The 27,725-nt window shown below is 36.0% G+C and overlaps 1 protein-coding gene and 1 pseudogene across 7 annotated transcripts in view; both read left to right on the top strand.

The window, feature by feature from the left end:
• Positions 1–27,725, top strand: part of GPATCH8 (G-patch domain containing 8) — a 132,609-nt gene that overhangs the window by 39,837 nt on the left and 65,047 nt on the right. For 2 of the 6 annotated variants that reach the window (XM_079904170.1, XM_079904171.1), the window contains exons 2-3: positions 18,649–18,723; positions 26,735–26,807. Coding sequence is in view for 1 of the 6 variants with exons in the window: in XM_079904171.1 (XP_079760297.1) it covers positions 18,649–18,723; positions 26,735–26,807 (148 nt within the window). In the remaining 5 variants the exon portion in view is untranslated. Of the gene's footprint in view, positions 1–16,775; positions 26,808–27,725 lie in introns of those variants that run through there. The other 4 variants (XM_079904174.1, XM_079904173.1, XM_079904175.1 and 1 more) reach the window with 4 other exon arrangements.
• LOC307177696 (protein BEX3-like) lies at positions 10,279–10,716 on the top strand (annotated as a pseudogene). Its single transcript has one exon. The product of its transcript is annotated as a protein BEX3-like (transcript).

The raw sequence follows: 27,725 nt of genomic DNA, 5'->3' as shown, positions 1-27,725 counted from the left end.
TTGTGTTTTGTGTCAGTCAAGCAACCAGAAAGTTACCTTTGTAATATTACATTTACTCTCATCTCGTGAGGTTCCAATTATTTTTTGCTATCCTTGCCACTCTTTAGCAATTACATTGATTTCGAGAGGGAATTTCAATTTATTGCTGTGTTTTATAGAACTGAAATACAAAATAGCTCTCCAGGTTTAAAGTTGTAATAGAGAAAAGTCATTGATCATGGTGTTTTTTTTTTTTTAAAAAATAAATTTATTTATATATTTTTGGCTGTGTTGGGTTTTTGTTGCTGCGCGGGGGCTTTCTCTAGTTGCGGCAAGCTGGGGCTACTCTTCGTTGCAGTGCGCGGGCTTCTCATTGTGGTGGCTTCTCTTGTTGTGGAGCAGGGACTCTAGGCGCATGGGCTTCAGCAGTTGTGGTGCACGGGCTTAGTTGCTCCGTGGCATGTGGGATCTTCCCAGACTAGGGCTTGAACCCGTGTCCCCTGCATTGGCAGGTGGATTCTTAACCACTGCGCTGCCAGGGAAGTCTAATCATGTTTCGTATCTGACATTTTAAATAATGATTGTTGGAAAAGTTAGTGTTCGTATCTCATGGTTCATGTAATAGTATTTTTCCAGAGTTGATGAGAGAAGAACAGCTTAATTTTTCACCCTCTTTATAGGCAGTACTGATAAAAAATCAAGAAATTAATTTGATACTTTAGGTCTTGACTATAGAAGAAACTAAAGCTGATGCTTGTGGATTATATGCTGTAGTGTCAATAATTTCTCTTGTTGCTATGAGTAAAATTATGGAATATTTTTAAAGAAGGGGCAAAAGTGGTTGAAAATTTAATTGGTTTAATACTACTTTAGGGTATCATCTGCACAAGAGATGCAAAGGAGTTTATTTACTTCAAGAATATTTTTTAGAATATAAGCTAATTTTAAAAATTGTTAAAACAATATTTGAATAGGGGTTGTACTAAGAATAGTATGTATGATTATGTGGCGGAGTTGGTTAAGAAGTGGTGTTTTTCAAGGAGCTATTGTTTTAGCTGGAGAGATAAGTAATAATATTAAGTTTATTACACACAAGACTAGCATGATTATCAGATGAATAGTATTATAGTCAATAAATGCAAAACCCTAAGGAAAAGAGAGAGCCCTTAAAATGGAATAATTAGGTGTGCCTTTATGAAGAAATTAGCATTTAAACTGGGTCTTGAAAGATGGGTTTGCATCCTTGCAAAGGAAAAGAATGGGAGGCATTCAGTTGGAGAAAATAGGGTAAAAGTATAGAAGTGGAACTAGCAGAATTGGTTTTTGTAGGACAATGAATAAAACATTGGGAATAGGGGAAAAGTGAAAGCTGGGGATACAAAAGTAAGTTTTATTTTAATGCTGTAGCCAGGCATGTACTGGCTATTTAAGGTGTTGTTTAAGCAGGGGAATAGACATAGGAAGATTGATTTAGATACAGTTGTGTTAGATATGCTTTACATACAGTTAAAGCTGTGATAACCAGTCTCCATTAACCAAAATTAATGTGAGTGGGGGCAAGGGAGTAGAGGGCGTATACAAGGGCTATGTGATTTTAAGCGTGGCAGAGAGATAAGTGAGGACTTTTGGGGTGGAGGGTAGAGAAAAAAGTTGGATCAATGGATTGTAGGTTCTGATGGGGTTTAAGAATTGTTGGAGTGGAGGTACTAGAGGGAATGAGCTGGAAGGACAGAAGGTTGTGGTTGGAGAGCACAGTGTTTGAAGTAGAGATTATGGAAGGGTTGAAATTATTAGTAATGACCATGAGAGTGAAATGGCTAAGGTAGAATGGAGGTCAAGATCATTATAGGAAAGGAAGTTAGGGAACTGAGGCACCAGGGTGTTGTAAAATCATCTAACCTGGATATTAGAATGGTAATATTGTGTAGTTGCATAGTCATGGTTTAATAAGTGCCCTTGTATACATTCTTGTCTAATTCTCCCAGTAACTCAGCAAGATAAGTAGTATAGGTAGTAAGTCTTTCATAGATGAAGAAACTGAAGATAAATTAAGTATTTGCCTAGTACAGAGCTGAGTTTTGAACTTTAATCTTCTGATTTCTTTTGTAGCATTCTTTCTGCTGTGGTACATAGTTTGGCCTCTTTTTGAGGAGATGAGTGTTGGTATTGTCTACATTATGCAAAGCATTGTTTCTCTTTAATACATAGCAGCATTTTCTACCAGTTAACTAACTGGTAGGAAATAGTTGGTATGCTTATCATTAAATATTTTTTTTCCCAGAACCATCTCAGCTTAATCGGTTCTTCATGACTTCTTGCTTGCCTTTTTGCTGTTTATAGGCCTACCAGAAATTCCATTCCATTTCCCAAACATTTATTGAGTGCCTGTTTGTTAGCACAGCATCATAAAAAGATAAGAAAATAAGATTTTTAAAAAATTAGTCCATTTTGTTAATTTGTTCCAGTAAAAGAGTAGATGGCAGAGAAGAGTGGTACTTCTACTGGGTACTGTCAAATTAGGGTACCAGAAACTTATCCATGACCATTATAGCATCAAAAGTTGACTGCTGTGGAATCTAATGATGCTACTGTCAGCTACTATTTTTTGAGTAGTTTTACATGCCAGGCCTCGTGCCAAGGCGTTTTGGAGATATTTATCTAATCTAAGTAACCATCCAAACCAGGTGGTGGTATCCTTCATTTTACGTAAGAGAAAACTGAGAAATTGAGGCCACACAGTAAACTCAGTTTTGAACCTTGTTTTCTCCTAAAATATGACTTTTCCTGTCTTTCCTGATTGTTTCAAGTATAAGATACAAACGCACTAACTTGGTTTCTAAGACTCTTAAGCATCTGGTGCCATTGTAACAGGTGTATTTCTTTTCTTCCCCCTCATTGTCCTGTCCTGCCATTTTGTAGTTTGTTATTATCTGGACATGCTAGGCTCTTTCATTGTTTTTTGTTTTTGCATATGCTCTTACCTGCCTGGAATTCCTACTACTCCTTCTTTTTTTAAAAAAAAATATTTATTTATTTATTTGGTTGCACCAGGTCTTAGTTTCGGCAGGCAGGTTCCTTAGTTGCGGCATGCGTGTGGGATCTAGTTCCCTGAGCAGGGATTGAACCCAGGCCCCCTGCATTGGGAGCAGGGAGTCTTATCCACCACGCCACCAGGGAAGTCCCCTTACTACTCATTCTTCAAGACTCAGTTTGCTGTTGTCTCTGTCGTCTTCCCTAGGCAGAGTTAGTTGCTTCATTTTCTGTGCTCCCACAGCACTTTGGTCATATTTCAGTAACAACACTTTTATTAGTAATAGTAGTAGCTAACAGTACAGAGTGCTCTCTGTTAGGTACTGTGGTATGCATTATTATATTATGTAATCCCCTGGTAAGGTGGGTTTTATTTTTATCCCCATTTTACAAAAGAAAAACTTACCCACTTCACACAGCTAGTGAGTCGAAGAAGTAGGTTTCAAGTAGTTTGGACCAGTCTCAGCCTTTAACCACTGTGTTGTTTTATTTCTCCTACGGTATACTTTGTAATACTTATTATAATACTTATAATTTATCTCATCTCCCTGGACGTGGAACTCCTTGAATGCAGTCTTTCTTGTTTTATTCATTTTTCTAGTATTGAGTCAGGGTCTGGCACCTACAGGTTGCTCAGGTATTTGAATTAATGGTTAAGTAGAGGCATGTATGTAGGAAGGAAAGACTTCGTAGAGTCTAAGAAGAATGTCCAGACTTGGTGGCTCAGCTTCCTGCTGTGCTGTGGATTATCTAGGTTGACCTGTTAGTTCTGTAACATCCTAAAGCCAGTTGAAGGATATTTCAAGTGTGGAGGTTGTCTTACGGAGAGTTATAATCTCACTTTATTTTATATTGTATATAATTCCAGCAATCTTTTAGTTGTGAGTTTCCTTTTGTGTGACACATTGTACATACACATTGTTTTTCCTTGGACTAGTGCAGAATTTTTGTTAAACGTCTAAATAGATAGACATTTATCATACCAGCCAGTGGTGAAAAATAGTAAGCATTGCTATGGGTCTCAGAGGACTTCTTTTTTTTAAATTAATTAATTTATTTTTTCTATCTATTTATGTCTATCTTTGGCTGCGTTGGGTCTCCATTGCTGCGCGTGGGCTTCAGTAGTTGTGCCACGCAGGCTCAGTAGTTGTGGCGCATGGGCTTAGTTGCTCCGAGGCACGTGGGATTTTCCCGGACCAGGGCTCGAACCCGTGTCCCCTGCATTGGCAGGTGGATTCTTAACCACTGCGCCACCAGGGAAGCCCCTCAGAGGACTTCTTAACTATTGTCTCCATATCTTTTTGAATGCCTCAAAAATGGTTTACTGACTTTGCCTGCATTTCTGAAAAAGGTCGACTTCTCCTATGCGGTTTTAAAAAGTTCCTAATTTTTCAGTGTAATGAGTTTTTGGAAACCAGTCCTTTCTTGTTCTAGTCAAATTATCCAGAAAATTTGATATGTCAAACAGATGTACGTGTATTTTTAGATGAGTGTGTGATATGCTTATACCCTTGACTCAGTGTAATGTGTTTTCAAGTTCTTAGATATTTACTGAGATGATTTAGCCAGTTATCTTTCCTACCAGATTACATAGAGTTAAGTTTTATAAGTGAATTTATTCTTCTGGGTTACTGACTGGCCTCAACAGTGCCTTAAAATAATAATTCATTATTTTGTAACTCTTTAAATCTCAAAACCTATGCAGTAATACTGTAGTGTGATCATCTGGAATTTACAGCTGGGGAAACAGGCCTAAACCCAGAGAGTGGTTTGGTAATCTGCCCAAGGTTATACAGCTAGCAGACAGTAATGATTTGATTTCTGGTGTCTCTGACTTCAGAGATCTTTGGCTTTACGATAATATACTGGAAGGCACTGGAAATCAGACTATATCATTAAGAAAACAGTAGTGAAGAACTGGGGTTTTTGAGGAATTGACCACAATGGTGTTTCTGTCTACTTTCTAAATTGAAATAAATTTTAAATATACTAATAAAAAAACAATAATCCCCCAGAATGTCCTTTTTTTTTTTTTTTTCTGGCCAAGCGGCTTGTGGGATTTTAGCTCCCCAACCAGTGATAGAACCCGGGCCCTTAGCAGCGAAAGCGTGGAGTCCTAACCGCTGGACTGCCAGAGAAGTCCCAGAATGTCCATTTCTTTTTGGGTAGGTTTTTCATCCTGAGACATTTTCTTTCTGAATTAAGATAATACTAGAATTAGTTTATTTGGAATGAGTAGGGCAGAGGGAGACAGAGATGAATTCTCATATTTATTTGTTGACAGAGGAGGACTGTTTTTATTCATAGATGAAATACGAAGCTGTTCTGTATGGCTCTGTCTGCTAAACAAAACTATTTTTGGTCCATGGCAGGTGGAATCAGCATCATTATACGTTTTGTATTTAGAAAGTCCAGATTATAAACAAGTATGTTATTTGAGTTGTGACGTAGGACTGTGATTAATATATACACTTGGAGACATTAGACAATCTCTAAGGGGCTAATGGTAAATACAGTACAAAAGATAAATTTTGGTTGGGGAGATTTGGAGCAGAGAGACAGGAACATCTACAGTATGCAGCTAAATAGCCAGAGCCAGGTGCTAAGATAGGGTTGGCATGAGTGGTACAATAAACTGCCAAAGATAAAACTTTTAAACTTGGCTCATGCATAGTCTAGATAGGAAAAGCCAGACAGGATTTAAAATCTCAGTCTGTATAATCCTTGTGTTAATGATTGATTTGACTGTTCAGATCAGAACTTTGGATCTGCCGACTTTGACTGTGAGTAATGTTTTTCTTTTTTTTTTTTAAGAAATGGTATTAAATTTTAATAGTCATAGGAATATGGAAGAGACTCACCTCTTTAGGGTCTTAAATATTGTGTTTTGCTATTTGAAATTATGGGCTGTTTGTTGTGATCCTTAAAGAATTGTCCCCCACTTTTCTTTAGCTCTAGTTTTCCCTATTAATTACCATATAGTTAATCACTGGAAAAGGTACAGCTGTGGGATTATGTGGATTCCGAAATTAGCACTGGTTAGCAAAAAACAAGATTATTTATATGGATAAATTTAGGGCAACCCCTGTCTCTATTTATATTTAAATGATCACTACAGCTAAATTTGTAATGAGAAGTTTCCACATTTGTCCTGTGCTTGGAAGCAGAATCCTTGACCTGTGAGGAACTAGAGCTACCATGTACTTTAATGACACGCAGGTCAGTCAGTTTCTATTCATTTGTAGTTAGACCTACCACAAGTTGATACTTTTTTGAGAGAAGAAGCAGTTGAAAGAAAGTCAGCTGGGTGTATGTATACATGTGTGTGCATTTAAAAATCTTTGACACATTTTTTGGTGTGTGCGTGTCTGATCTTTTTGAACTTACATTTCTGATCAGCATAAATGACAAACTATATTTGAATTCTGAAAGCAGGTAATATTTAGAAAGGAAGAGTTGATTTAGACAATGGAATAAGTGTTCAAAGCAGTCATCATTGAAACCAAATTTTAAGAATGCTCTAACATAGGATCTGTGAATTTTCACTAGGGTGACCCAGTGTTTGGTTTATGCTTCTTGTCCTGGCTAATTAATAACGATTAGCACTCCCTTTTACTCTCAGAGTGCCCTGGTTTGTATGATACGATCATTTTACCTCTAACGGGATTTGAGAGATCTAAATGTGGTTTTGAAAGCAGGGTAAAGCAGAAAAAATTACTTCTCTTCAAATCCCTGTTGAGGTCTTCAGATAATCGGATGCTATAGACTATTTTTGGAAAGAAGGATCTTAGTTCATCTGAATGACTTGAAAAAAATTTTTGTGGGGGAGAGAGGCAAGAAATAAAATATCATTATCATCATCATCATCATCATCATCATTGCTACTACTATCATAGTTTGTGCCCTGGGAGTTTGAAATCACTTTTTATATCCCTTCCTTTGTTCTTCGTTTTGCTTTTCTAGTAACGACATTCAGAAGGGACAAAAGGATTCAGAGTGAAAAGTTAAACCGCTTAACCTCAAAGACAACCACTATTTTCAATTATATGTGGGTTCTTTCAGAGTTACTTAATATATACAAGCATTCTCCATTCTACCTTTCCAACGGTAGCATGCAAGCACATTTTTCAGCACTCTAATTGTTTTCTCATAATAATATGCTTTCAATAATAATAATAACTAAAAGATTTTTGTTTTTATTTTAAACTAATTTATTTTAAACTTATTTTAGACATATGGAATGGTCCCAAAAATAGTATAGAGGGTTTTGGTATATCACTCACCCAACTTCTCCTGCTACAGTATTTGTACAATAACCATAATATAATTATCAAAACTAGGAAATTAACATTGGTAAAATAATATTAACTAAACCATAGAGCTTATTTGAATTTTACTACTTTTTCTACTGATGTCCTTTTTCTGTTCCAGAATCCCATCCAGGATTCCACATTGATTACATTTAGCTATTCTTGTCTCCTCCAATGTATAACACATCCTCAGTCTTTCCGTGTCTTTTGTGATAACTAGGTTTTTGTTTTTGTTTTTTTAATTTTTTATTTGGAGTATAGTTGATTTACAATGTTGTGTTAGTTTCAGATGTACAGCTATACATATAGATATATCCACTTTTCTTTTTTTAAAGATTCTTTTCCTATATAGGCCCTTACAGAGTATTGAGTAGAGTTCCCTGTGCTATACAGCAGGTTCTTATTAGTTATCTCTTTTATATATTGATAACTAGGTTTTGACTAACTCTGCTTTCTATAGGGAATATTATTTCAGAATTATGGAGGCAAGGTTATTTTTTTAAATCTTTGGGCTTTGTATGGGAATGTAGTGGAAGGAATATGAGACTAAGAATCAGAAGCCTTTGTGAATTTGTGACAATCTCTGTATCCGTTTATGTATCAGTTCTCTTGTTTGTAAAATAGTGATGATAAAAAAAAAAAAATCCCCTAAATTCAGCTGATTCCCAGATCCTGTATTGAGTATCTCACGAGCTTATCCTAATAACCTTAGGATAAGGTTTCTAAAGGTATTTTATAAAACTAAAAGAAGCTGTACATGTCTGTGTGTATGGAGTGGTATTGACCCTTCCCAAAACTTTTTTTTTTTAAATAAACCTTTTATTTTAGTACAGTTTTAGATTTACAGAAAGATTGCTAAGATAGTACAGAGTTCATATATATACACATAACACCTCATATACTTTGTGCCCATTTTCCCCTGCTGTTAACATTTTACATTAGTATGGCATATTTGTACTAAAGAGCCAATACTGATATATTAGTAGTAGTAGTAGTAGTAGTAGTAGTAGTAGTAGTAGCATTTGGCCTCACCAAGAGGCATGTGGGATCTTAGTTCCCTGACCAGGGAACGAACCCGCACCCCCCTGCATTGGAAGCGTGGAGTCTTAACCACTGGACTGCCAGGGAAGTCCCTTAATACATTATTATTAACTTTATTCAGATATCCTTAGTATTCCCCTAATGTCCTTTTTCTATTCCAGGATCCCATACAGGATATCACATTACATTTAGTTGTCATGGCTCCTTAGACTCTTCTTGACATTGAGCAAAAATTTAGTTAATGTTATAATTGTCATTAATTTTGAGTAATTAATACTTAATAAGTATTTCAATTTATCATAAGTACCTATATATATTCTCTAGCTCAGTGGGGCCCTATGCTTATGTTTATTGTATATTTGTTTAATCTTCTAAAGCAAACCCTTTGACTTGTACATTTGTGTTTGGGGCATTGTTAGATAAATTTATGACTTACTTGATATAAAAGCCTTCATTAGGAGCATGGATCCAAAATTTAACGTTGTTCCTATAGGTAAGAAAGATTTGCTTTAAATGATCTGTTTCGGGGGAAACAAGGGACTGCTTGCTTCCTTTGCTAAAGAAAAAGGAAGAGTTTCATATATCTTCTTTGACCACCTTCATGCCCAACAAAAATATAGTCCTTCTTAACTCTTCTTTGAGGAAGGAGCTATCTAGTCTTCAAGGCAATTCCCTCCAAATCTCCATTGTCTTTGATCTTTTCCAGCTCCCCCTTTGTTTTCTTTATATTTGGTCCTCCTCCCCACTTCCTTAAAAAAACTTAATAAACAGTTTTAAAAAGCAAATCTTACTATACTACTCTCTTTCTTAAAGACCTCCACTAGCTGCATATAGCGTAAATCATAGATCAGAGAATAAATCCTGTGCTCTACAAAGCCAGCCTTATACTTTTCAGTAGAAGAGTCTCCACACTCCACCTGCACCTGGCTATGATCCAGCCCCCTTCCGCTTTGAAGTCTTGCTTGATACTCCTAGTCTGTGCTCCCCCAGCTCTTCATTTACATCTCTGTTATGGCACTTAACCATATTGTAATTCACTGTTTAGCTATTTCCTTCTCCATAAGGCAAATTCCTTAAGTCCAGGCACTCTTTCTTTATCTATGTGTCCTGTGCCAGAACACTTCCTAGTAGATGACAAAAAATTAGTGAATATTACGTGTTGGGTTAGAATAACATGTCCTTTTATGTAAATAAAGAGAGAAGAGGCTTGTTTATACAAGATGATTTTTTAACTGTTGTAAGGACTCAGTATTTCCACATCCTTGCCCTTGTCCCCTAATTTTTTCAGTCTTTTGAAGGTGATTTGTGGGATTCCCTGGTTGTCCAGTGGTTAGGACTCAGTGCTTTCATTGTGGTGGCCTGCGTTCAATCCCTGGTCAGGGAACTAAGATCCCACAAGCTGCGTGGTGTGGCCGGGGGGAAAAAAAAAAAAAAAAAGGTGATTTGCACTGTTCAAATTATGCCCTTAATGGGGTGTTTTTTGTAAAATACTTTTTCCCAGACATTCTGTTAGACTCAACTTGTAGGTAGAACTTTAATCTTATTCCTAGATATAGCATGTAGTCCAATAGCCTCTTGTCACAGGTAAGGAAGCTTTGTGCTAATAACGTCTTTAATTTTTTAGAACATTGTGCCCCCTTTATTAAAATGTATTATTAAAAACAGTAATACAGGGAGTTTTCTGTGTGTGTGCTTGAGGCAGGAGGGGTGCACTCCTGCTGCACTGGCTACAGGAGTTGGGGGGTGAGCTTGGCGGTGACGTGGTGCCCTCACATGACTGGGAGCTGCAGAGCAAAGCAGCCTTCATCCCTCCAGGGAAAGTGGAGCAGGTCTGTGGGTATAAGTGTTGCGGTAGTGCACTCGTGGCGAGAATCGGAGAAGCAAGAGACAGCAAGGATAGGCCTAGGAAAATGAAGAAATGGAGCAGCCCATGCAGAATGGAGAGGAAGACCCCCCCTTTGGGAGGGGGCGAAGGCCACCAGCCAGCAGGAAATAATACACAGGGAAAGGCTCTCCGAGTTGCCTGTAATTTCCAGTGGGCCATACCCAGTAGACAGGTCAGTGATGGGATGGGTGGAGATGGAAATGTGCATGGACGGGATGAGAGAAATCAGGAGAAAACTTAGGGAGCTGCAGTTGAGGAATTGTCTTTGTATACTTGTAGGGGAGCTCTCTAATCACCATGACCATCATGATGAATTTTGCCTTATGCCTTGACTCCTGCCATTTCCCTTGAGATTAATACTGTGATTCCCAATGTTGTTTTCTTTTTCCTTTCATTTTCCTGATATGCCTTTACTGATCCATTTGCTGTGAATCTTATGTAATTTCCATGTGTCAGGTGTTACCAGCTTCTAATTAGAGATTGCCTTGGCACCCAATCTAAGTTTTTCTGTCAACAGTACAGTTTCACCCATTCTCCTGGAAAAATGTAAAGTTAATAAAACAATTAAAAAGCTTCTAAAAAAGCAAAAAAAAACAAACCCCCAAAACGAAAACAGAACAAGTAGTACAAATATAAAAGTGGATACTGTTTAAAAGTTCAGGCTACATTGTAACAAAGTAAAATGTGAAAGTGCTGCATTCTCCATTTCATTTCTTAGAGGTAATCATTGTTATCAGTTTTACAATTTTGTAGTCAGTTTTTTTTTTAAAATAAATTTATTTATTTATTATTTATTTTTGGCTGCATTGGGTCCCCGTTGCTGCGTGCAGCTTTCTCTAGTTGCGGTGAGCGGGGGCCACTCTTCATTGTGGTGCGCAGGCTTCTCACTGCAGTGGCCTCTCTTGCTGCGGAGCTCGGGCTGTAGGCCTGTGCGCTTCAGTAGTTGTGGCTCGCAGGCTCTAGAGCGCAGGCTCATAGGCTTAGCTGCTCCGTGGCATGTGGGATCCTCCTGGACCAGGGCTCGAACCCGTGTCCCCTGCATTGGCAGGCGGACTCCCAACCACTGTACCACCAGGGAAGCCCTGTAGTCAGGTTTTAAAATGGACATACTGTTTTGAAGAAATGCTTTAGAAATTTTGACTACGGGTTTACTCAAGTTATTAACTTTTTTTGTTGCTACTTACAAAAAAATATAGACTTTATTTTTTAGAGCAGTTTTAGATTCACAGCAAAGTTGAGCTCAAAGTTCAGAGTTCCCATATATCCATTCCCCCCTTCACATCAACTGTCATCAGCAATTCCCACCAGAGTGGTACATTTGTTACAAGAGGTGAACCAACATTGACAAATGATTATCAACCAAGGTTGTAGTTTACATTAGGGTTCACTGTTGGTGTAGTTCAGTGGTTTTGACAAATGTAGTATAATGACATGTATCCACCATTATAGTATCATACAGAACAGTTTCACTGTCCTAAAAATTTCCTATGCTCCATCTATTTATCCCTTCTTCCCCTTTAAGCCCCTGGCAACCACTGTTTTGTTTTGTTTTGTTTTGTTTGTTTGTTTTTTTAACTGTTTCCATAGTATTGCTTTTTCCAGAATGTTACATATTTGGAGTCATAACAGTATTATAACCTTTCAGGTTGGTGTCTCTCACTTAGTATTAATAATATGTATTCAAGATACCTCTGTATCTTTTTGTGGCTTGATAGTTCATTTCTTTTTAGCGCTGAATAATATTCTATTGCATGGATGTACCACGGTTAATCTGTTCGTCTATTTGACATCTTGGTTGTTTCCAAGTTATAGCAATTATGAATAAAACTACTATAACTGTCATGTGCAGGATTTTGTTTGATAAAAGTTTTAAATGCATTTGGATACCAAGGAATGCAATTGCTGGATCGTGTGGTAAGGCGGCTATGTTTAGTTTTGTAAGAAACTGCCAAACTATCTTCCAGAGTATTATTTTGCTTTCCCACCAGCAGTGAATGAGAATTCCTGTTGCTCCCACATCCTTTCTAGCATTTGGTGTTTTCAGTGTCTTGGATGTTAGCCATTCTAATATGTAGTGGTATTTCATTTTAACTTGCAATTCCCTAACGAAATAAGATGTTGAGCATCTTTTCATGTACTATTTGCTATATGTATATTTTCTTTGGTGAGGTATCAGTTTAGATATTTTGCTCAGTTTTTAATTGTTGGTGAGGTATCAGTTTAGATATTTTGCTCAGTTTTTAATTGAGTTGTTTTCTTATTGTTTGAGTTCTTTGTATATTTTGGATAATAGCCCTTTATCAGATGTGGTTTTTTTGCAGATATTTTGTCCTGATTTGTGCTTTGTCTTCTTATTCTCTTGACAGTGTCTTTCACAGAGCAGAAGTTACACATTTTAATAAAGTCCAAACTTATAAATTATTTCTTTCATGTATCATGCCTTTGGTGTAGTATGTAGAAAGTCAATACCAAACCCAGGGTCACCTAGATTATTGCTAGCTTTTACTTGATTTTCATGTCATCACGTTTATTTTGGTGGTAGATGAAAGATGTTTTATGCTTCACCACCAAGGGTTATTGGCTTTGTGGTTAACATTTTGCTTTTGTGAAAATTGATGGTAATTATGTTTTTGTAGTAACAAATTTTAAATGTCAGCCTTTTTTTTCCTATAGGGTACATTTAATTCAGTTTAAATCTGCAAATTCGTGGAATTTTAGACCAAGAAACAACATAAAAGAGTGTCTAGTTCAAATTCATTTTATAAATGAGTACAGAATGGATGAGAACTATAACATGATTTGTATGAGATCAAACAGCAAATTAGTAATAAGAATAGGACTTAGGGCTTCCCTGGTGGCGCAGTGGTTGAGAGTCCGCCTGCCGATGCAGGGGACACGGGTTCGTGCCCCGGTCCCGGAAGATCCCACATGCTGCGGAGCGGCTAGGCCCGTGAGCCATGGCCACTGAGCCTGCGCGTCCGGAGCCTGTGCTGCGCAACGGGAGAGGCCACAACAGTGAGAGGCCCGCGTACCACAAAAAAAAAACAAAAACAAAAAAACAAAAAACTAAATTTTAGATGTTTGTCAGATGTTTTTCTTCAGGTATACTTACCATCTCCTGTCACATTTGCTTAACACTGCTTAATTCTTGTCCACATAGTCTTACACAGTCTTTTTGATTTTTTCCCCCTTCCATTTAATTTCAAATTAACATATTTCTATATAGTTTTAAAACTTCTGTGATGACTCCCTAATTGTTGCATTAATAAAATAGTATTAAGCTCTTCCCCTGTTGGACATTAGTTTCTACTTTTTAAAATATAAAAGAAGTGTTACCGTGAATATCATCTGCAATTTAAATTTGTAATAGCTGTGGAAAATGTGATATTCTTCTCCCAGGGTTCCCCCTCTTACCTTTTCCTTCTGGGAAAAAAGTCACAAAGTAACGCAGCATAATGCATAACTATATTTATTTATTTAAACATTTTTAAAAATTACTTTTTATTGGAGTATAGTTGCTTTACAATGTTGTGTTAGTTTCTGCTGTACAGCAAAATGAATCACCTATACGTACACATATATCCCCTCTTTCTCAGATTTCCCTCCCATGTAGGTCACCACGAGCACTGAGTAGAGTTCCCTGCTCTACACAGGAGGCTCTCATCAGTTGTCTACTTTGTACATAGTATCAGTAGTGTATATACGTCAGTCCCAATCTCCCAATTCCTCCCACCATCCCCTTCCCCCTTAGTATCCATAAGTTTGTTCTCTACGTCTGTGTTATAACTATATGTATTTTTGAATCAACACTATTTAAAATACATTTCTGGGGAAATATTTTAAAATCTATTTTAAAGTGGTATTGATTCAAAAATACATATAGCTTTCATTTTAAATATTGAGAGGTAAACATAAAATGATTATGATTTCTATTAGGGTATGAGTATTAGAGTATTTAAGTATAAAGTTCAAAAGAAAAAAAATATGCAGTTAAAAACGGGACCTCCATCTCATCTCTTGTCTCTTAGACACTTAGGTTTCTGAGTTAACCTCTAGAGTCAGCCTCGTATGTATTCTAGAGCTGTCTATGCATGTTTTTTACTTTGTTTTATTTAATTTTAAAAACTATCAGTAATATGGATTTTTATTTTAACACATGTATAGATGCAAGTAACTACCACTATAGTGTGTTTACAGAATAGGATTTAAGCTTTTTTAATGCTTAAAAAATATTTTTTTTAAGGGTGGAAATGTAGAAATACTGGCTTTTCCCACCCTTTTTCAGTTTTTTTAAAAAATTAAAGTATAATTAAGATATAGTGAAATTCACCCATTTTATTTATTTATTTATTAAAAATTGAAGAATAGTTGGGGCTTCCCTGGTGGCGCAGTGGTTGAGAGTCCGCCTGCCGATGCAGGGGACGCGGGTTCGTGCCCGGGTCCGGGAGGATCCCACATGCCGCGGAGTGGCTGGGCCCGTGAGCCATGGCCGCTGAGCCTGTGCGTCTGGAGCCTGTGCTCCGCAACGGGAGAGGCCACAACAGTGAGCGGCCTGCGTACCGCAAAAAAAAAAAAAAAAAAAAAATTGAAGAATAGTTAATTTACAGTGTTGTTAGTTTCAGGTGTACAGCAAAGTGATTCAGTTATACATATAAATATTCTTTTTCAGATTATTTTCCATTATAGGTGAAATTTACCCATTTTAAATGTGTATAGTTTGTGTTTTAACAAAATGTGTCATAGGGGACTTCCCTGGTGGTCCAGTGGGTGAGACTTCACCTTCCAGTGCAGGGGGCCCAGGTTCAATCCCTGGTTGGGGAACTGGATCCCACATGCATGCCGCAACTAAGAGTTCATATGCTGCATCTAAGAAGTCCCGTGCAGCAACTAAGACCCGGCACAGCCAAAATAAATAAATAAATAGGTAGATAGATAGATAAATAAATAAATATTTTTAAAAACTGTATCATAGTGTAGCCACCACCACAGTCTACAGCTCCTGTCAACCACTGGTCAGTTTTATTTTCTCTAATTTTGCTTTTTCCACATGCTATATAAACAAAATGACATTTCAGTATGGTTTCTTTCACTTAGCATAATGTGTTTGAAATTCATACATGTTTTTGCTTATATGAGTAGTTTTTTCCTTTATATTGCTGAAAAATAGTCCATTGTACGGGTGAACCATAGTTTTTAAATCCATTTCCCAGTTGAGGGACATTTAAGTAGTTTCCAGACATTCACAGGCAGGTTTTGTGTGAACGTAGGTTTTTCCTTTTACTTGTGTAAATACCTAGGGACAGTATTGATGGGTTATTTGCTAAGTGTATGCTTAAGTTTATAAGAAACTGCCAAACTTTTCTAATGTGGCTGTACCATTTTACATTCCCACCAGCAATCTATGAGAGTTTCTGTGCAATTCCATCAGCACTTGATATTGTTGGGGGTTTTTTTAAGCTATTTTAATAGGTGCATAGTGGTATCACCTTGTGATTTTAGTTTGTATTCCCCTAATGATTAATGATGTTGAGTGCTTGCCATCTATATATATTCTTTGGTGAAATGTCTGTTTAAATCTTTGCCTACTTTAAAACTGAGTTTTCTTATTATTGTGTTTTGAGAGTTCTTTATGTATTTTGGATACAGGTCTTTTGAGATTTGTGAATATTTTCTCCCAGTCCAGGTTTTCAATATTTTCTTTTATAGATTGAACTTTTGGGGTTGTATCTTAAGAAATCTTTGTCTCGCCCGAGGTCACCAAGATTTTCTCCTGTATATTTCTTCTAGAAATTTTATAATTTTAGGTTTTACATTTAGGTCTGTGATACATTTTGAGTTATATTTTTATTATGGTGTGAGGTATGGATTGAGGCTCATTTTTTTGCGTATGAATACCTAGTTCTAGCACCATATGTTGAAAATACGTATTTCTCTGTTTTTGAACCTTTGTCAATCAATTAATCATAAATATTGTAAATCAACTGTACTTCAAAAAAACATAAATGTGTGGATCTTTTCCTGGACTCAAACTGTATTATTAATGCTCTTTTGTATTGTGTTAGATAGATGCAGAATGATTTGAAAACTTAGCTGTGTTTAGAATCTGGTATTTATGAACAGTAATTTGTAGGGAATTCTCTGGTGGTCCAGTGCTTAAGACTTTGCGGTTTCACTGCCGCCCCGGGTTCAATCCCTGGTCGGGGATCTAAGATCCCACATCCCGTGTGGTTCGGCCACCCAAAAAAAGATTTTGCTAATGATTCATGATCTATTTGGAAAAACTCGAGTTATTTCTCGTGTACTAAGGATGAACTGGAATGGGTTTTCCCAGATGGCATTTTCTTTTTTGTAGAATTACTTGGTAGTTCACTAATAATATCTGTTTAAGTGTTTGTGCTTTTATTATATCATTTTTGATAGTGATAAATTTGGGAGCAGTTCTTCTTTGATTTGAAACACGGTTGTCCTAAGTTAACTACTCTAAAGATTTAATTATTTTAAAAATAGTACCCAATTATTGTTGGTAGTTTGAGATTATTCTTTTTTTTGTTTTTTTTTGTTTTTTTTGCGGTACGCGGGCCTCTCACTGCTGTGGCCTCTCCCGCCGCGGAGCACAGGCTCCGGACGCGCAGGCTCAGCGGCCGTGGCCCATGGGCCCAGCCGCTCCGCGGCACGTGGGATCCTCCCGGACCGGGGCACGAACGCGCGTCCCCTGCGTCGGCAGGCTGACTCTCAACCACAGCGCCACCAGGGAAGCCCGAGATTATTCTTTTAAAATTAGATCATATCAAGCTATAGAGTGAAAGAGAACTATGAGATTTGGCTGGACATTGGTGTTCTATAATACTGTGAGGTTTGAGTTAATCTAATTATCTGGATATTTATTATTTCGGAATTTAGCTGTACTTTGCAATTAACACCTTTTAAGTAACTGTTAAACTTTTAAATGTTGGAATAGAAGTTAAAATGCCAAGAGGCAGGTGTTATTTTAAAGAGATCGTTGGACAAAATATTGAAGATTAAAACAGACTTTCAAGATTGATAGCTATTTTTTCACATTTTAGTGTTTGTTGATGATTGCTTTTTCTCATTCTTGGAAGGGATACCTGCTATTAAATCCTATTCCATTTTTAAGATTAGCTTTTTGTCTTTGGAAACCCCACTCCTGTCCTATTACTCCTTTCTTTTTTTGGATAGACTCTACCACACAGTTTTATTACTTTTAATGTGGTAAAATACACATAACATAAAAATTTTCATTTTAATTATATTAAAGTGCACAGTTCAGTGGCATTAAATACATTAACAGTGTTGTACGACCATTATCACCACTGTCTAGTTGCAGAACTTTTTCTTCACTACAAGACCACCATTCTTCTCCTTAGGGACTTCACATTCTGGTGAGGGAAACAAGTAACCTAATGTTTATGATACAGTGTGGCAAACTATATGTTGGAGCTTGCTATCATTAAGCTTTATTCTTTCAACTGAAATTTTACTTTGAAAAAGCAAAGTGATTTTTGGTTAGGTTAACATTCAAGTTGTCATACCACTCCACACCTGAATTAAATTTAGGCTAGACTGAAGTCTTTGGTCTTTTGACTTAGGTCAGTTCAGGACTCACAAATCCTCATACCCTCTACTTTGTAACACGAAGGAAACCGGAAAATTGATACTCTGATTTAAAGCCAAAGTATGGGCTCTTCCTTTCTCATGGAGCAGAGAAAACCAGGATTAGAGAGAATTTCCTAGTTGTCTGCACCTATCCTCAATTGAGCTGTTTTGACTTATTCTAATTGCAGTGACAGCTTGCTTGATTGTGGTCAAATATGGCATTATACAGGCATGCTTATCTCTTTTGGCAGATCATTAGAGGAATAGCTGTATTTGGGATACTGTGTCAAGAGATTGTTTCTGAATTCCTTGAAACTTTGGAGTTAGAACTTGATGATTTAAAGTTGAATGTTTTAGCAGTTTTAGTTAAAAGCAATGTTGTCAACATTGAACAGTATTGTGATACAGATTTTATTTGCATTCTGCCGTTAGGGTTTATTTTCTGTAGCACAAGATTGTTTAGGAAAAGTGAAACACAATACAGCCCTTTGTTTTTAAGATTCTGCAGTCTTCCTAATACAGTCAGCCTATGAAAGAGTTGATAGCCCAAATGGTTGATAATGTTTTAGTTAGCAGTTTCAATGTTCATCATAGGAAGACGAGTTCACATTATTAGATCTAGACTTCTGATTGTTTTTATAAATTTAAGAAAGTCTGAATTTGTGGCATAGTTTGATTGTTTACGGGAAAAGAATGAAAAGTTAAAATAACCCCTAGTTTGATTAGTTTTACTAATAATTTTGGCATTTATTGCTTTCAGAAAAAATAACTGTTGTCTTGTTTTTTCAGGGTAATCACTTTGATCAGTATGAAGAAGGACATTTGGAAATTGAACAAGCATCACTTGACAAGCCTATAGAATCGGTAAGATCAGTGCTTAATTTTGGGTCACAGATAGGTAGTGTTCGTGTGACACTTGATGTGAATGAAGTTAAACTTATTAATAACTTATAGTACAGTTTAGAGGTCTTGCATGCCCTACAGTAATCAAATAGAATTTGGGTTGTAATCTAATATTTAATATGTTGGGAAATCAGTGAAAAATCTAGAGACAATTTAGAATTTCGATAGAAAAATATCATTTTTGGCCCATACTGATATCCTGTTAAAGATAGCAAGTTGAAGTTTAGTGTTTTTGTAAATTGAATAAAGGAGTAAAATGTATTTTGATCCTTTAAAAAGCTTCACCTTTCCTGGGCAACACAATCATGTGTGAAATGTTCCATTAGGAACAGTTAAGGACTAATATGTTTTATTTACCAGACTCTTGTGAAACATGGTAATTTTGGTTTCTGTGGCTTGAGATGTCTGGTGTTTGTCAAAAGTTGATTGTATCTTTTCACACAACTTAATTTTAAATATTGATGCAAAGCAATAGAACAAGGAGATTTATTTTCCTGACTCTTAACTTTTGAACATTATTTTTATTTTGAAAAGCCCTTTATTTTCAGATTACACAGCCCATTGTTAAAATGTCTAAACTTGTCAGTATTGTCAGTATTTAATATTTGTGCTTAAGTGTACGCATTTAATAAGGGTTTCAGGAATTTATTGGTTAACTTGAATGAAAAATCATCAAAGAGAGAATCTCTATAGCAGTTAAGACATCCCCCTTCTCCCTTTAAGAAACACTAGCTTCTCCTCCCTCCGGAAAATAAGGCAATTTAGAGAGCAGATATTTTAACTTTAGCTTTTATTTTCATAACTGTACCATAGTAAAGGATCAACATATATTTATGTTCCTAATTAGGTTGGTGTTGTGTGTGTTTGTGTGTGTGTTTAGATGTTTACAGAAATTTACACAACTTGGGGTGTTCGACATTTTTCTTCCACAGCAGTTGGCCCATATTAGCTAAGCAGCCATGATCTGGTTTGTATTGCACGGTCTGCCTTTTTTTAATTTCTTCTCTAGGGTTTCTTTCTCCCCCACCTCCCCTTCTTATTTCTGTTCTTCTGGTCCAGTGAACACTGCATATAGTACCTCTGTCTTAATGTGCTGGCATGATGCTAGACTTAGGCATGGCAGTAATTGATGACGCATGTGATAATGCTGCAGAGGGAGAATTCACACCTGATGTGCTGAAAGCCCAGTCTTGTTTTGATTTAAGGATAAAATGCCAAGCCCACTTTGCTAAGTTAAAAATCACTGAAGTTGTTGCCTTGTTCTATATCATCTTGGGAATTATCACAAGGTAGAGTTTTACAATAAAATCTGTAGGCTAGCTAGGTCAATACTTTGTACTTGAAAAATAATTTAATTTTTCCATTTTATTTAAATGTTTCTTTGGGTCAAAGTTTAAGAACAGATAGCTGTCAGAAGAAAGGTCCAAGTACCATATTCTACAAGGTACATGGTTGGTTAATATTATACAAGCTATAATTCTGTGGGTACTCTAACTCAACAGTAGCAGGAAATTTAGCTAGACTAAGTTTGCAGCCTAGTAGTCGTTATTATTATACTCAAGAAAGTTTTTTTAAAAGCAGTAAATTAAATGATATTTAACATTTTAAAGCCTTCTTTTAGGGCTACCTTTAAAGATTTTTGGAAAAGTCATTCCTTTGGCATGTGGGACTAGTGCTCTTTTTCCTCTCACACTGTCCAGGAATTTTTCTAGCACATGTCATAGGGAGAACACTATCAGAATTCAGTCGGACTGAGTAATCTCAACAAGTAGGAGTGGAATTGATATATGCCTTATTTATTAAATGGTTATTATCTTCTCCACTAAAAATAGCAAATGGTATATAGTACTCAGACTAGATATTTATATTTTTATGAATAGTTACATGTTCAGAGATGTATATTAATAAATTATACTTACAATGAAAATTTACTCCGGAAACACATTAAAATATGCTTTATTTGTGATGTGGTAGTTTAGGTAGTAGGGGAGAGGAGCTTCATAGCGGACATGGTGTTAGATAGAAGTGGGACAAAAAGAGAGGGATTTTATTTCTGTTACCAAATCATTTGGGGATAAATTTAAAGTTTTAAAAGAAAGTCCTAAAATGATTGGCATCAAAATAGGTAGTGTAGTAACCCCCAAGTGCCCTATCACCTTAGGAATGCTCACCAAATAAGTGTATATTAGTTATATGTCTGGCTGGCTGGCTATCTTGTTGAGCTATCTTGTTTTTAGGGGGAAATGGCGTTGTTTCTAACACACAGAAAGAGTCTCTGCTGAATTAAAATCTTTCTCTGCAGCAATATCTATTGAGAGGTGCTGACTGTTTTGCTACAGCATGCAACTCAAAAGTGGCTGGAAATATGCAGCTTTGGGAGTCTACAGATCATTGCAGGAGCTAAAGGTCTAGTCATTTTTTTTTCTAACAAAGGTAATCTGCAGCAGCTGGTAACCGAGGAAGTCTCTGCACAGGTTTGTGCCAAGAATATGCCCTTGTGAAGGGTTATTGTGAGTATAGGATTAAGGTCCTTTTGTTTTGTAATAGGGTAAATTTGTTGCGAACCGGCAAAATGGGAAATGAGATACAAAGATGTGATAATGCATTATGCTTTTGGTAAACTTCTGAAGCTTATTAGCTTTGTTCCTGAGATGATTACAGGTGTTTCAGTTTCAATCAGGAAATGTTTAAAACACATCAAAATCCAGCATTTGTAAAGTATTTCATAATCTTTGTTATAAAGTTTTATTTTCCCTTCTTTACTTCAGCCAACCAGATATCTTTCAGTGAAATTTCTGGTCAAGAATAAAACACTGTTCTAAGAAAATTTTTAAAGAATTGCCAGACAACTTGATTATCTGAATTAAAGGAAAGTAGGAAGTATTAATATTTTACCCTCATTACAAAAAACTTTTAGAACTTATATTTTAAGTTATTGCTTTATGAGATTTTTAGGTCCCAGCTATAATGATGACCTCTATATACTTAAAGATAAAATGTTTAGAAAACAAATAAAACTTAAACTAAAACCATAGGCCAGTCTAGGATTCCACCATAGATCCAAGAATTGGTTGATGTGATTTAGGATATATGGTCCTTTATGATCTTTATCATAGAAAGAAGATGAGAAGTCAGATGGGAGAGTGATTATAAGCTATCCAAAAGTTAAAATGCCTGCACCATAGACTTAAAATATGTTGTCATTGTTGCAGCTGGAAGTAAAACTACTCATCAGCCATTACTTGGTTTTTGCTCTACCTGACTGATTAAAATTCTGTCTGTATAGTTGTCAGGTTGACCGAGCAGGTTTTAAAAATTAATGTTAAGTTTTCAAATTCCAGTTGCTGATGTTTCCTTTGCATATCTAGGGATTTAGAAGTATATGTATAAGTGGGTTTTGTCATGTTGCATATCTGTTTAGATCTGTGGACTCCACTAGTTCCAAACTGTAACTCCGTAAGACTGCTGATTTGACATTTAGCAGTGACCATATGTGGACTGCACTATAAATAATGTGCTTCTTGGAGCTGAATGGTGTAGCATTACTATATGGCTTTTCTCTCTAGTCTTCATTGTGTCATCTGTAGTGAGCTATAGATTTTTTTGTTTTGGGAATTTTTACAACTTGTTGTTTGCATGGGTTCACCTAGTAGCACTTGGTTTTTGCTTAGAGTCTTTAATACACAATCAGCAAAGCTTACAATCCACTCAAGAGACTTGCCATTTTTGTCACTGTTGAAAATGAGCTAAATGGTATAAATTGAATGTGGCTGTCAACTAAAAGAAAATTCAGTGTGGAATTAGTATTCATCTAGTCACTGACATAATTGTAGTATAGTTTTCTCTTGAGACATGATATTCTATTTCCTATTAAAAATGTGGAATCAGGCCCACACGGTGAAGTAAATTTTAATCTGTATTTTGGCAGGCTCCCATTATACAGATTGGTGGTGCTGTTGCCAAAATGATCATTGTTACTCTGGTGGTATACAGCTTCATGGAGCAAAGTTCCTGGGAAAGTTTTCTACTTGGTATTTAATTAATAAAAATGTCGAGGAATGGATGAAACAATAATGAGTTGGTTTTTTGTTTTTGTTTTTTGGCTGGTATTGTGTTTTCAGCATATTGGTAGTTGTTTATAATATACATTTCTTGCTATAAATGATGTTCCCATTTAAAAATTATATTCTTTCTCACATATAATACAGAGGAAAAAGGGTTAAAATATGGCACTTTAATTTACATTTAAGTTTAGAAATATAAAAAATGTGAAGGCCAATTTACATAATCTAGGTGAAAAAAGTTTGAGTTTTTAGGTCAGCTTCATAGTTTAACCAAAATTAAGAAAAACTTCATGCCTAGCCAAAGAAAATGCTGCACTGCCACCATTTTTGGAGTCTCAAGCACAGAGACTAACAGATAGGTTGTGGGAGGAATTCTCTGGTGGTCCAGTGATGAGGACTCTGCACTTTCACTGCCGAGGGCCCGGGTTCAATCCCTGGTCGGGGAACTAAGGTCCCACAGGCCGTGCCACACGGCCTGAAACAAAAAAAACAAACAGGTTGTGGGAGCTCTGTGAATCGTGTGGAAAACCAGCTTTTTGCCTACTTCCCTTGGGCAAAGTTCAGTTGCTTTATTAATAGTGTATTTCCCTGCATTTCTTCCATGTGCATTTAAATTATAAACAACCTGTCACTGTACATGCCCCTTTGTTAGTCACAAACCAGGCTGTGTTAAAAAAGAAAAAATAAAATCTATTATTTATTTTTGCTTCTATGAGATTATAACTAAATCGCAAATTATATATTTTATTTAAAAATAAAAAACTGAAAGTTTTTTAATGACTATTACAGTGACCAAAATAGTAAATTGTTACTATTTCAGAAGTTAAATAGTACTCATTGCCCATGTTAGGTCTAGATTACCTGTTAGGACTACAAATTATTTACTGCAGTTTACTGTTATAACATTCATGGGAATAATTGGCAACCTAACCAGAGAGAGTAGATTAATGATTTTCACAGGCTGGCCATTGAATCCCTTGCTCTTTCACAGTGAAAGTTCAATGAACATTTTGATCACTTCAGATTAGACAAGTCTGCTTTGTTCTACTTTGTTATAAGGTATTTTGGTGTGCCTTTCTTGTTACCCATCATCCTTAAGCCTGTTGGAGTTTTGACTAGTGTTTATAAAACTTTTTTCTTTTTTTGGTAGGAAAAAGGACCATAATGAATACTAGTCATTTCTCCAGAGTCACAGAACTGCCTTTTTTCCTCCAAAAGCAGATAGGCTGAAATGATAGGAAAGGTTTAGATTTTCTGTATTAGTCATTCACTTAATCTAGGAGGCTGGTGAGGGGAAGACTTTCTGGGAGATACGCCTATTATTTTTGTTGCGTTTGTTATAACTGCAGGGACACAGAGTGGCATGTTAATAATTTTAATATAACCCCTGACAGTTCATTCCCTGTGCATACTTGGGGAAGTAGATTTAATTAAAGAACAGTTTTCACCTAAAGTTTTAGAAGAGAAATACCACTGCCATTTTGTATCAATAGTTTTTTTGAGAAGGTGACAGCCATCTTGAGTGGTTTTGTAAAAGTGGTGCTAATGTGTATAACCCTAAATTTTTCTTTTTCCTCCTTCTCCCTTTAACATTTGCTTCTCCTTTCACTGTTGTCAGTCACAACACGCTGCTCTTGAATCTCTCAGCTGGTCTTGACTCGTGAATTTACTTATGCTTTCACTCTTCTTTAATAAATACATTAATTGCAAGCAGTGAATTGAAAACAAGACAAAAAAAAAAAAAGACCGTTAGTGATTGGACAGTTTCTTACTTTGTGTTACATTTAACTGTTCTTTTGACAGCCCAGTTTTTAAAGCCAGGTTCGTATGGAAATGCTTTCACTCCACTTGCACTGCTTTTGGAAATAGCATACTGCTTCATCTGTCTGTTTATTTTAGTGCATTCATAATATAACACAGCATAATGTCTCATCTCCACTTAGCCAAAAGAGTGAGTTTTCTTAAATTAAAAAAAGGGACAACAATTTTTGTCAGCATGGTTTAATACCGTAAATCTGTGCCAAGTATAGTTACAAAATTAGTCTGTTAAAAAATTAAACAATACTTCCATCAGCTGCATAATCTTAGAGTCATTCTGCTATCCTTGTCCTTCCCATAGTTAATTCAGTTGTAGGAGTTACGATGATGTAAAACAATGATTTTATGTACAGGTAAGTTTATTTCCACAGTAGTATTATAAAGCCCTCTTTATCTTCCTTTTCTGCTAACATTACTTGTATTAAGACTTACAAAAATTTTTTTAACGATAAAGTTATTTATAAATAGTTAGGCATTCTATACTGGGATTACACATAGCTGTAGCATTTTCTCATTCTCTAAGTTGCTAGCAAAAAATAATCTCTAGTGACCTTTTGTGCACAGTAATGATTTTGTATATATAGGTTTAAAACAATTGCATGTTTTGTTTTAGAAACAGACTTCTCATTATCATTTGCCACATTTTTGTTTTTTTTAAAGTATCCCAATCTTTGTTCCTCTGATCAATGAAATTCAGCCCAGTTTTCCAGTTGGCATCCTGTCATAAACTCATAGAAGGAAGTTGACCTTTTTTAAAAATTTTTAAACAGAGCATTGGGGAGGCTTAATTTTCCTTTTGTAACTTACTGTCAGAGAATATAATAGTGAAATAATTTTTTTCTTTCCTTTGTAACTCCGAAGACCATTTTACCGTTGAATATGGAGCTGGAAGATAAAAGCAATTTAACATGAGATTTGATTCTAATTCAGAGACTAATTGGTTTAGTTGACTTCATAATTTGATTTCAGGAAATATGAGATTATTTTCAAATGGTGATACCCAATTAATGTTATAAATTACATTTTAATGCATACAGAACACTTTGTGTTTAAAATTTTTAAATGTTTTCTTTTGGATGAATAACATCATTTTATCTCATACAGTGTTAATGGTTATTTTAGCTTTGTCTCTGTACTTCGCAGTATTTGTAAAAAGCAAAGAATTGGACAAAGGTCTGCAGAGTTTTCTAAGATCTTGAACCCTTACACAAAAGCTGACATTTAATTGTTGTTTCTGGTGTCTTTTCATGTGGTTTACATTGAAAGATCTTTTCCACTGTGCTCCTAGGAAGATGAGACATTATGTATATTGGTTTTTTTCCCCTACATGCACTAATGGTTCTTTACTGTTAACTTACTGCTAGGCCTGTTTCATTCTAACATTTTAGTATTTTTGTTAGATTACATGTTGAAATGCATCACTCAGTCTGTGCTTGAGCTCATTTTATTTTTCTGTTTAATCAATTTAATTTCTTATTTTACTAACCTCACTTTTTTCAGTTTAATATTGGCTGCATGCTAGTTAAATATTTATATTTATATATATATTAAAAAACCAATCAAGTCTAGCCTGGATTTTGCTCTGATTGTGTTTTCATTTCTAGTGGTGGGGCAGTCTTACACTTACAACTTACTTTGTATCATGAAAGCCTGACACATAAGCAGAATAACTAAACACAATGTAGATTTTCTTTAAAAAACTTATAAAGTGGTGCTGTCTAGGTGGTGGATATGATTGTATAAGTACCTTGATTTTTTGCTTTTTAATGTTAGTTTTAAACTTCATAAATGTATTCTTCCCCTTTTCCCCTTCCCTTTTTTCTCCTTTTAAAAGTGTTATGTACAAAAGTTGCCCAGCACACCATCAGAAAGGACCCTTACCCTGTATGTTCTTCCCATATAAAATACTAGCCAGTATTTCTTTTTACATTAATGCCCCCTTTATTGGGCACATTTACCCTATTATTAGCACCTTTTTGCATGCATATATGTAGAATTATCTCTTGTTCATCACCTGTTTAAATATCACTAGGAAGGGAAGAATATATTATTGGAATATTTTTGGTTTGTCTCTCTGTTCTGTCTGTCAGGATAATATTGGACATCGCTTACTCCAGAAACATGGGTGGAAGCTGGGCCAGGGATTGGGAAAATCTCTTCAGGGTAAGTTTTTTAAATATACCAAAAAAAAAAAAAGAAAGAAAAAGAAAATGTTTCTGATGGCAGATCTTATGCCTGAGTATATTTGTTGTCTTTCTTTAAAAAGTGTTTGGGTTTTCCCACTTGCCTTTTACTCCCCAGAATAGTCTATTTTTCCTGTGACTATATTTTAAATCACTATTAAGCTAATAATTTGCAAGAGTAAGCTGCTGTGTCACAAATACTTTCAGATCAGACATACTGTGTGTGGCTCAACCTGTTTTAAGTTTCTTTTGGTGGAGGTGATGGGTGGGTGGAGGTGATGGGTGGGTGAAGTAAATGAAGTACATAGTATTGGAGTGTGCTTTCTTTGTATTTTTTAGTGATGTTGTATTGTGGCTTCAGTATTATAAAGAAAACCATTCAACAGCAGAGTTTAATTTTTGCCCTCCCAAATTCTCCCTGAAGCTGGTGATTGCCCTGGTTCTTTTTCTGTAATCAGAATCCATGTAGTAGTAGAGAGAAAAATTACCCTATATGAAACATAAGATGGAAGCAGAGGCTTCTTAGGGTTCTCTGAGAGGCCATTTCTCAAGTTCAGATCAGTCTCTGGGAAAGGTATGGCTTAAAGTTTCCATTGCATTTATTTTTTCTTTTAACTATACTAACCATTTGGATAACAAAATACTAACATTTCTGCTTCTGAGTTCTTGCTAGTTGGAAACCAACCAACCAACTCCATTCACTTTTTAGCTCCCTCATATTCAAGGGCTACTGTTTGTTCTTTGCAGATGTGAACACTACCTCAGAAATGATGGAAATCATTGCACTTCTACTTCTGGTCATGGAGGGTCTTGTTGTATAAAGGGATCTTTGGGGAGAGGGGCGCTACTGTTGACTAATTCTTTGAATTTGGGAAATGAATTTCCACAATTTGAATGG

This window comes from Stenella coeruleoalba (assembly GCF_951394435.1).
Source record: "Stenella coeruleoalba genome assembly, chromosome: 19".
NCBI classification, from domain to species: Eukaryota; Metazoa; Chordata; class Mammalia; order Artiodactyla; family Delphinidae; genus Stenella; species Stenella coeruleoalba.
Note: the sequence above shows the minus strand (reverse complement) of the source record. Positions and strands in the feature narration are given on the sequence as shown.